Source organism: Delphinus delphis, chromosome 10 (assembly GCF_949987515.2).
Source record: "Delphinus delphis chromosome 10, mDelDel1.2, whole genome shotgun sequence".
Classification (NCBI taxonomy): Eukaryota; Metazoa; Chordata; class Mammalia; order Artiodactyla; family Delphinidae; genus Delphinus; species Delphinus delphis.
This window is the reverse complement of record NC_082692.2, coordinates 68,219,195-68,230,011: the sequence shown is the minus strand read 5'-3', so window position 1 is coordinate 68,230,011 and position 10,817 is coordinate 68,219,195. Positions and strand designations below refer to the sequence as shown.

At 47.1% G+C, this 10,817-nt stretch overlaps 1 protein-coding gene across 8 annotated transcripts in view; it reads left to right on the top strand.

Annotated features, from left to right (window-relative positions):
* The window catches only part of NEK4 (NIMA related kinase 4), a 59,297-nt gene that overhangs the window by 2,585 nt on the left and 45,895 nt on the right, over positions 1–10,817 (top strand). For 5 of the 8 annotated variants that reach the window (XM_060022677.1, XM_060022673.1, XM_060022671.1 and 2 more), the window contains exon 1: positions 10,494–10,777. In XM_060022677.1, coding sequence (XP_059878660.1) covers positions 10,685–10,777 — 93 coding nt within the window. In that variant the 5' untranslated portion in view covers positions 10,494–10,684. Of the gene's footprint in view, positions 1–150; positions 529–1,984; positions 2,104–10,493; positions 10,778–10,817 lie in introns of those variants that run through there. The other 3 variants (XM_060022676.1, XM_060022674.1, XM_060022675.1) reach the window with 2 other exon arrangements.

The following is a 10,817-nucleotide window of genomic DNA, read 5'->3' as shown; positions in this document are numbered from 1 at the left end:
ACTGGCTGCTGTGACCCTGATATGGTGAGGGGGCCCAGAGGCTTCTTTGATCTCTGTTTGCTTGTCCTGGACTTTGTCTCACAGAGCAGCTTCTGGGAAAGGGCTTATTGTCCCCAGGCCAGAATACACTTCTTGCCTGTCTTCTGGCCTTTGCGGGAGATGAGATGGATCTACGTGAAACTGTACATTACGGATTCTGTTGATTTTCTGCACCAGTATCAACCAAGCCCTATGTTGGGTTGGGTACAGTGCCAGGCACTAGGACACCACAGTGATGAAGCCTATGTGCCTTCCTGTGTTCAGTGAGCTGATGCCTTGGGAAAAGGAGTCAGACAAGTCAAAGGAAGCCCAGTGAATCCCAAGAGTGGCCAGAAGCTAAAGAGGAGCCTGAGGAAGCTGTAGAAATCTGGAAGGGGTGGAGCTCATCCCCTGCAGGGCCTTGGAGAAGCCTCCCAGAGGAGGTGCCTAGCAAATAGAGCGGCACTTGGGAAGGACAGGTGGGAAGGGGAGAAAGAGAAAAGCAGATGGGTAAGTGTGTAACATGATTGGGGAAGGTGCAGGTGTCTGTGATGGGAGCAGCACCTGATGAAGAGGGTGGGGAAAGAGGCTGGGAAATGGCTTGGGACAAGCTGGCACAGGGGTCCCGTCTTTTGAGTAGGAAACACTAACAATATTTTGAGCAGGTGCATGGCAAGATCAAGACTGGGCTGTTGGGAGATGGCTAGTTCCAAGCCTGTGCCGTAGAGGTGATAGAAATGCACTTGTGTTGCATGGCCGGGAGAAAGGGCATGGGCGGTGCTAACAGTGACTAGCACCTGGCCCACTTCTCAGCATCTTTTGTGCCTTAGTTTGCTTACTGCTTACAGCTACCCCCAGGAAATGGATACTGTTTTTGTCCCATATGACAGATGAAGAAGATTGGTTGACTCACTCTGTGGATGTGTGTGTGTGTGGAGGGGGAGGGTGATGGTGGACAGGAAGCAGCTGAAGTTGCTAAAGATTGAGCCTGGGGTGCTTCCCTAGTGGCGCAGTGGTTGAGAGTCCGCCTGCCGATGCAGGTGACACGGGTTTGTGCCCCGATCCGGGAAGATCCCACATGCCGCGGAGCGGCTGGGCCCGTGAGCCATGGCCGCTGAGCCTGCGCATCCGGAGCCTGTGCTCTGCAACGGGAGAGGCCACAACAGTGAGAGGCTTGCGTACCGCAAAAAAAAAAAAAAAAAGATTGAGCCTGGGGGTTTGAGAGGGTGGCCATGCTGCTGGTGCCTGTGGGACAGCAGGTAGGCCCAGACCTGCTCAGACCCCTCGATCTGATATGTCCAAACTGAATTCATGACCTTTCTTGCCCCCCACCCCAAGCCTGGTCTTCTTCTTGTTGTCCATCCCAGTGAAGGCCACCACCATCCATCCATGCATCCAAGCCAGAAAGCTGGGTGGCATCCTGGGTGGCTCCCTCCCCTACACTCTCAACCTCCTCCCCACCCCATCTCCAACCCTCGAAATATCTTTTTGGTCCATTCACTTTTCTCCAAATCCCCAGTCACCACCGAGTCTACCACCCTCATCTCTCACCTAGATGGCTGCTTCCCCTACTTCTACTCCGCTCCCACAGTCTACCCTCTGGCAGCAGCCAGAGTCATTATTTTAAAAGACTGATCCGCTCTAGGCCTTTCCCTGTCTAACATACTTCCAGGTTTTGAGTGGTCTGACCCCTGCTGACCTCCATCTCACCCAGCCCATGGCCCTTTGGGTCTCACAGCTTCAACTATAGATACTGTTTCCTGATCCATGCCACAACCAATCCACTTTTTGCTAGTATAACTTCCTTGTTCCTGCTCCCTTCAGCCTATAAACATCTTTCGTTTTGTACAGCTCCTTGGAGCTCCTTTCTGTCAGCTAGATGGGATATGTTGCCCAATTCGTGAATCATTGAATGAAGCCAGTAAGATCTTTAAAATTTACTCAGTTGAAATTTGTTTTTTAACAGATTTGGTGGCAGTGGTGGGATCCAGAGGAAACTTCTGAGGGCTTTGAGGACAAGAAACACAAGCACTGGTACCCTCAAATCCTTTGAGTTCTCTTTCTCGCCACTTCCAAAGGCCATGGGTAAGTTCCTCCTGATTCTGAGCTCCATTCTCTTTGTGTCAAACTTCTGATTTAATTGGCTTTCCAGTCCGGGGCAGGTCAGCTTTAGCTAGCAGCTGGTTCCACCCAGAACCCAAGCCTCTAGCTCTTGGTTTCGTCCACTGTTGTTTATTTGATTGGAATCCCAGTCCATAGTCCCCTTTGTTGGGGGGTCTTCTGGTTCAGTCCTTTCCCTAGTCCCCAGTTCCACATTGGGAATTGCTGGTGGTGCACACAAGGCCTTCTCTTGGCCAGGTTACTGTTAGTTTCTGTTAATGTGCACATGAGGTCAAGGCTGTTGCTAATAGGAATCTTGGAAGCCAAAAGCCACAAAACTGGTGGGCACAGGTGGAGCACTTAAAAGCTGTTAGAGCACTCACCACCTAACTCTAAGACCCTAGTAATTATAATAAATTGGTCTCGGAAAGGGTTAGGTTGACACTAGGTCACCTGCCAACCGCAAGAAAATTTCTGTGCAACAAGATCCACTGTAAAACACCACACGAACTCCAACCTGGCAGCACATCCCTCTCAGGTATTAATTTGGCTCCAAGAGACCCAAGACAGCTAAAGAAATGGGATTGAGTTTCAAATAATTGAGTGTGTCGCCTTCTGGCACAACTGCTTATTTTATAGCCAAGAACTGTGGTCCTGGAAGCTGTAAATATCTACAAAAATGGCAAAATCTTACAAAGACAATCTAGACTTACAATAGCTGTTATGAGAAAGGTTCCAGTTAGACAAGAGCATTTATTTAAGAAGTGCATTTGAAAGCAAGGGTTCCCAAATCAAACACACAGAATGGAACACCTATTTTTTTTTTTTGCGGTACGCGGGCCTCTCACTGCTGTGGCCTCTCCCACTGCGGAGCACAGGCTCCGGACGCGCAGGCTCAGTGGCCATGGTTCACAGGCCCAGCCGCTCCGCGGCATGTGGGATCTTCCCAGACCGGGGCACGAACCCATGTGCCCTGCATCAGCAGGCGAACTCTCAACCACTGTGCCACCAGGGAAGCCCCTGGGACACCTATTTTAATTGGCATACAGAAACCTCCAAAAGCCTTCAGAATTCCATAATAGCTTCATTGAGCGATTCATTGCAAAAGGCTAATGAAAAATTAAAGACACACAGGCATGTAAAAGAAAAGACTATATGAGACTGATGCAACTCCTATTGCTCCCCTCTATCCTCCTTTACTTGAGTGCTCATTCTAGTAATCCTCTGTCTAAATTGTCTTTCCACTCTGAAGAGACTACAAGACCATAAACAAAAGTCCACCAAGTTAGTGGCCTTACAGATGTCCCCATATCTACCCTCAAAGGAGGGCCCTGATGTGGGCCCCTCCCAGTGTTGACGGCCTCCTGAAGGATTTTCTGGTAAACAGCTATTTTATTTCCTTAAGCAGCCTAGGGAAATTAAAATTAAAATTAATGAATAACCTTGAGCAATTCTGGTAGATATTAGAGCCTGAATATGGGATCCTCGGAAAACTGATAAAGTCAGTGAAGAGTGAGAATTCTAACCAGCTTCAGCTCTCCTGAATCTATGTCTGTAGTGCCCAGTCAAGAGGAGAATAAAACTTGTTATTGTACCTACCTTTACTGTTTGTCCTGGCTGAAAATTAACAAGATTTTTTTGAAAGGACTTTTTTTTTTTCCCCCAAGGTAGCTCTTTGGCCAGAAATTGGCCAAATTGTAAGCTGATATTCAGAGCCTGGTAAGAATTTTTTTTTAGGCCTTCTCTAAGCTAAATGTACCCAGAGGGAAAGAAAAAAACAAACAAGCAAAAAAACCTTCTGAAGCCTTTGTGGAAGGATTTACTAAAACATTTCAAAGACATATAGCTCTAAATCTAGAACATAGGACTCTTTTAGATTTCCATCTTAGTTGAAGATCTTCTCCCTGTTACAAAGAAGCAAATTGAGAAAAATGTAGTTGGATGGGTGGATCAATCTATAATGTCATTTAAGTTGCAACCTAATCCCCTGAGGAATTAAAAGCAACTGTCCTTACCTTACAAATCTTTGCAAAGCCAGAAATGCAGCTCCAGAAACAATTCAAAGTCCACCTGTCCTTTTTACCAACCCCCAAACCTCCCCTATTTATCTTAAAAGGCTTGTGAGTATTGTAAAAATTCTGGCCTTAGAAAACAAAAGTCCTTGGAGGAATTTGCCTTTTTTCCCTGTGCCTTTGAGATGTAAATATTCTTACTTGGTCTTCTCCAGAATTCTTATCTAGGTCATCTCTTTGAAATGCAAACTTCAGAGAGACCATTCTTATCCGAAGGAAAACAAAAGGGGGAAAGGTTGTTTGGAACTTAGACAAGTAAAAGTCTTAAATGTCTTCTCCACAAATATTAGTAAAAAGTTTTAGCCATCTGAGCAGGTAACCTTAACTTATTCCATCTGCCAAAACCATTTGGATCCAGCTTATTCTACAGCTAGTTAATTTTGTACCGAATTCATGGCTAAAATTTTAGAACAAAAGCTATGAGCTCTTGGGACTTCCCTGGTGGCGCAGTGGTTAAGAATCTGCCTGCCAATGCAGGGGACACGGGTTCGAGCCCTGCTCTGGGAAGATCCCACAGGCCGCGGAGCAACTAAGCCTGTGCACCACAACTACTGAGCCTGTGCTCTAGAGCCTGCGAGCCACAACTACTGAGCTCACATGTCACAACTACTGAAGCCTGCGCGCCTAGAGCCCATGCTCCGCAACGAGAAAAGCCACCGCAGTGAGAAACCCACGCACCACAACAAAGAGTAGCCCCCGCTCACCGAGAAAGCACACACAGCAACGAAGACCCAATGCAACCAAAAACAAAAAAAAAAGCTATGAGTTCTCTGTTTGCATCAGTCTGTATGTTTATATGTGTCTACATACATATGTTGTAGATGTGTGGTATTTTTCTACCTTAAGGAGGTATTGCCAAAATTAATTTGTAAAAAAATTCTATTTAATTGGCTTAAAGAAACTTAAGCACATTGAAGAAAAATGCACAACCTGGACCTTCGTTGCAGGCTTTCTCTAGTTGCGGCGAGCAGGGCCTACTCTTTGTTGTGGAGCGAGGGCTTCTCATTGTGGTGGCTTCTCTTGTTGAGGAGCATGGGCTCTAGGCACGCAGCCTTCAGCAGTTGTGGCATGCAGGCTCAGTAGTTGTGGCTTGCGGGCTTAAGTTGTTCCATGGCATCTGGGATCTTCTCAGACTAGAGATCGAACCCGTGTCCCCTGCATTGGCAGGCGGATTCTTAACCACTGCGCCAGCAGGGAAGTGCTTTGGTTTAAGATTTATTTGAGGAATCTTATTGAGGACCATAGCCTGGGAGACAGCCTCTCAGCTCTGAGGAACTGTTCTGAAGAGGTAAGGGAGGAGCCAGGATACACTGACATATTCTGCTGGAAAAAAGACATGTAGTCGAACTGATCTCTGGTGGCCTCGGCCAGCAGCGGCTTGAAGCAGGGTCTTGGTTCCCCAGCCAGAGATTGAAGTCAGGCCACGGCAGTGAAAGAGCTGAATCCTAGCCACTAGACCATGAGGTCCAGTGGCCAGTGAAAATGCCCTGGCCCACTGGCTTTGTAGAAATGAATTTCCACAAGGAGATGGAAAGTAGTGAAACAAGTAGTGTTTATTAGGAGGAAAAAGAGCACATGTGAATAGACACACATGGGCAGGCTCAGAGAGGGAGAGTCCTGCCCCCATGGTAGTTTGGGGCATTTCTTCCAGGTTTCCTCTGGTCAATCATCTTGCTTTGCCCCGCTCTGAGTCCATATTTGGTTTATCTCAGGATCCTCCCCTGTGTGCGTTTGCATCTCTTAGCCAAGATGGAGTCTAGTGAAGAGGTAGGTTGACATCGTAACAGGGAAGAGCAAATCCTGACTCCATGTTGCATCTGTTTCTTTTACTTTAACCTTTGCTTTTTGTTACTTTACTTCCTCACCTCTTCCCCTTCTCTGTTCTATAACAGAACCTGGCATCCAGACCCAGATAAGATGGTTTTTTTGGGTACACTTGTCTGCCATCTTCTCAGTCCTCCAGCTTTCCGAATAAAGTCGCTATTCCTTGCCTCAACACCTCATCTCCCGATTTATTGGCCTGTTGTCTGGTGAGCAGAGCGAGCTTGGACTCAGTAACAACATCATCTACTATGGGGCGGTGCCCCCTCCCTTTTTTTTTTTTTTTTCTTTGCACTACACAGGCCTCTTACTGTTGTGGCCTCTCCCGTTGCGGAGCACAGGCTCCGGATGTGCAGGCTCAGCGGCCATGGCTCACGGGCCTAGCTGCTCTGCGGCACGTGGGATCTTCCCGGACCGGGACACGAACCCGTGTTCCCCACATCAGCAGGCGGACTCTCAACCACTGCGCCACCAGGGAAGCCCCCCCCACCACCCTGTCCCTTTTTAATCCCTGAGGAGCCTTTCTGCGCATGTGTAGTCAGGGAGGTCTCCTTGACCTTGAGAATGAGAAATATGTGGACTTTTTTTTTTTTTATTTTGGCTGCGCTGGGTCTTAGTTGTGGTGCAGGATCTTTGTTGAGTTCTGAGGGATCTTTAGTTGTGGCACGTGGACTCTTAGTTGTGGCATGCAGGCTTCTTAGTTGCAGCATGTGGACTTCTTAGTTGCCACATGTGAACTCTCAGTAGCGGCATGTATGCGGGATCTAGTTCCCGGACCAGGGATTGAACCCAGGCCCCCGGCATTGGGAGTGCAGAGTCTTACCCACTGGACCACCAGGGAAGTCCCTCTTTATCTTTTATCTGGGCAAGACTCACTCTTCTCTGGCCCTGCCATTACTGTTTTGTTTTGTTTTTTAATTTTTATTGGAGTATAGTTGATTTACAATGTTGTGTTAGTTTCAGGTGTACAGCAAAGAGCAAAATGAATCAGTTATACATATGCATATATGAACTCTTTTTTTTTTTTTTACATTCTTTTCCCGTATAGGCCATTACAGAGTATTGAGTAGAGTTCTCTGTGCTATACAGCAGGTTCTTATTAATTATCTATTTTATATATAGTAGTGTGTATATGTCAGTCCCAATCTCTAAATTTATCCCTCCCCTCCCCCCTTATCCCCTGGTAACCATAAGTTTGTTTTCTACATCCATGACTCTGCTTCTGTTTTGTAAGTAAGTTCATTTATACCCTTTTTTTTTAGATTCCACATATAAGCAATATCATATGATATTTGTCTTTCTGTGTCTGACTTACTTCACTCAGCATGACAATCTCTAGGTCACTAGAGGCAAAGTCCAGCTATTTACCCTGTTCCTGTTGTTATTTCTATCTGGAAGTGTAAACAGGAGGCTGGCTGTAAATGTCTAACCTGGAGCCCATCTATCTCCTGCCTCAGAACATCAAAAGATTATTGCTAATCACAAGGAACAGATGCCTCAGGTCAATGATTGGAGTGCTTTCCTACGTATGGGAAGGTGCAAGAATCTGGGTTCATAGAAATTATGTCTTAGAAATGCACCTTAACTATCTAATGCCAATATCCAAAGTGCAGAATGCCTCCTGTTTTTCCCCATCCTGAATTACCCTCAGGGAGCACTGTGGGCTGCTGTAGCTAACGGCTGGATCCTTGTAGAACTGGGATGGTGGGCAACATTGTTCACTGGAATGGCAGGCAAAATTCCCTGTCCACAAGCACTTATATGAATTAAGGATTCCTAAAACTCTCAGAAATATAAAAACTAAACCAAATGTTTTTCAAGTTCATGTGATCTGAGGTAATCTTTGGTAAATAAAAGCTAGTTTAAGTTTGTTGGTTTAATTAAAATAGGTATGTCTTCAGAGTTATCATTAAAAATAATGCAGACATACAACTTTTCTTTTTTTTTTTTGCGGTACGCGGGCCTCCCACCGCTGTGGCCCCTCCCGCCGTGGAGCACAGGCTCGGGACACGCAGGCTCAGCGGCCATGGCCCACGGGCCCAGCCACTCCGTGGCACGTGGGATCCTCCCGAACCGGGGCACGAACCCGCGTCCCCCCCATCGGCAGGCGGACTCCCAACCACTGCGCCACGAGGGAAGCCCAAGACATACAACTTTTATTCCACCTGAGTACACTAGCTAAATAAGTTCATGTTGTTTCTGTTACCAAATTTGTTAGCAAGAAAAACAACTTGGTATGATGACATTTTCATGTTAAGAACAAGTGAATTGGGACTTCCCTGGTGGTCCAGTGGTTAAGAATCTGTCTTGCAATGCAGGGGATGCTGGTTCGATCCCTGGTTGGAGAACTAAGATCCCACATGCCGCGGGGCAACTAAGCCTGCGTGCTGCAACTACAGAGCCTGTGTGCTCTGGAGCCTGTGCGCCACAAGTAGAGAGAAGCCTGCACCCCACAATGAAAGATCCCATTTGCCGCAACTAAGATCCAACGCAGCCAAATAAATAAATAGTTTTTTTTTAAAAAAAAGAACAAGTGAATTAAATAGACGTAAATGGGATAGGAGTGTTTAGGTAGGGCTTCCCTGGTGGCGCAGTGGTTGAGAGTTCGCCTGCCGATGCAGGGGACACGGGTTCGTGCCCCGGTCTGCGAAGATCCCACATGCCGCGGAGTGGCTGGGCCTGTGCGCCATGGCCGCTGAGCCTGCGCGTACGGAGCCTGTGCTCTGCAACGGGAGAGGCCACAACAGTGAGAGGCCCGCGTATCACACACACACACAAAAGAGTCTTTAGGTAAAACACTTCAGCAATTATTTTATTTTATGGCATGTCTACTTAAATAGTTTCCATTATTTAACTTAAATAAGTTAAAGTTAATAATGGACATTTATTAAATATTTAGATCATATAAATATTTTATTTTATTTCAAATAAAATAAAATACTGAAACATTAATCACTGAACATAAGTTAATCCACTTTTGGTTTCCTTATACAAAAAAAAAAAAAGACCCTAAATATATTTAGGTCTATTAGTAAAAATCTTTTCTGCTACATTGGAAAATTTACTATGAGGAAGATGTACTCCTAGAAATTATGGAATGTATTTATCTCTGCCAATCCATAGAATGCTAGTGTAAGAGACTGTCCACGATTACTCACTTCTTAGTTTTCACTAGAAATTAAGGATTCTAAGGGTTAAGAATTCTAATTTAGATATGTAATTGAAACTACTTAGAAATAATAAGGGTGAAAGGAAACAACTGTGTATGAAAAGTAGGTAGAGAAAGTAGATGGATTTCCCTGGTGGTGCAGTGGTTAAGAATCCACCTGCCACTGCAGGGGACACAGGTTCGATCCCTGGTCTGGTAAGATCCCACATGCCGCAGAGCAACTAAGCCCATGTGCCACAGCTACTGAGCCTGCACTCTAGACCCCGTGAGCCACAGTGACTGAGCCCGTGTGCCACAAGTACTGAAGCCCACGCACCTAGAGCCCGTGCTCCGCAACAAGAGAAGCTACTACAATGAGAAGCCCCTGCTTGCCGTAACTAGAGAAAGCCCGCGTAGCAACAAAGACCCAATGCAGCCAAAAATAAATAAATAAAAATAAATTTATATTTAAAAAACCCCAATAGTATGCTCTATATTATGCATTCTCAACAGGGGCAATATCAACTCCACCCCCCCCCCCAAACTGGGCAAAAATTGGTTCTTGGATATAGGCCAAGAAACCTTACATTTCAATGGGATGGATTTCATGACCTTAAGAAAGACATTCTGGGGTTGTAGGAATACAACCCCCCCAACCCCGTCCCATTGGATTTATAATTTTAAGCTTTTTAGGTATATGTCCTAGGAAAGGGAGGTGTTGGCTGGATCAAACGATAAATCTTTTGGCAGTTTTGAGCTTTCACAGGCAGGCCATTTAAGGTGGGCAGGTTCTCCGGGGACACTGCCTTAAGCTGTTAAAAACCATGCCAAAATTTGGTCAAGTCACTTAGTGCAGGGGTTTGAATGGAGTCCTTCTGAGAGTTTTTGCAGTTCTCAATATGCAAGCTGAATTGTTTAGGGGTGAAGGGCACTGATATCTTCAGTTCGTCTTGCAATGCATGAAAAATAAGATGGATTGCTGCATGCATACATTAACCACCATATGATAAAGTAAATATAACAAATGTTACTTGTAGAATCTAGTCTGTCCCCAGTCCCCCATTAGAATGTGAGCTCCCGGAGGGCAGGGACTTTTTCGGCCAGGCACAGGGTAAGCAGTCAGTAAATATTTGGGAAGCGAATACGTGCGAAGCACTAAGAACAAGTAAGCGCTCAGTAAGTGGAAGCGTTCATTAGTCTATTGTTGCGGGAAACCCGCAAGTTCCGGCCTTGGAAGTGAGGCCGAGGGTGCGCGCGCAGGCCCGGCGTGGTCGCTCTGGCCGCCTGTCGCCTCGGCTCTGTGGTGGGTCCTCCGGACCACGGAGCATGCGCAGGGCAGCCCCTGTGGGGATCGCTATGGCAGCGGCGTCGCTCTGGGTCGGGCCTCTGCGCTGGCGCCGTGGCAGGGCCGCCTCAGCCGCCGCCGGCACCACTTCCTCTCTGGAATGAGCGGGGTCTCCCGCCGCCGCTCGCCGCGGCCCCCGCCGCTGCCGCCGCATCCCGACTGTGGGCCTGCTCCGGGATCATGCCCCTGACCGCCTACTGCTACCTGCGTGTCGTGGGCAGGGGCAGCTACGGGGAGGTGACGCTCGTGAGGCACCGACGGGACGGCAGGCAGGTCGGCGGAGCTGGGGCCCGGCAGGGGATGGGAGCAGGCA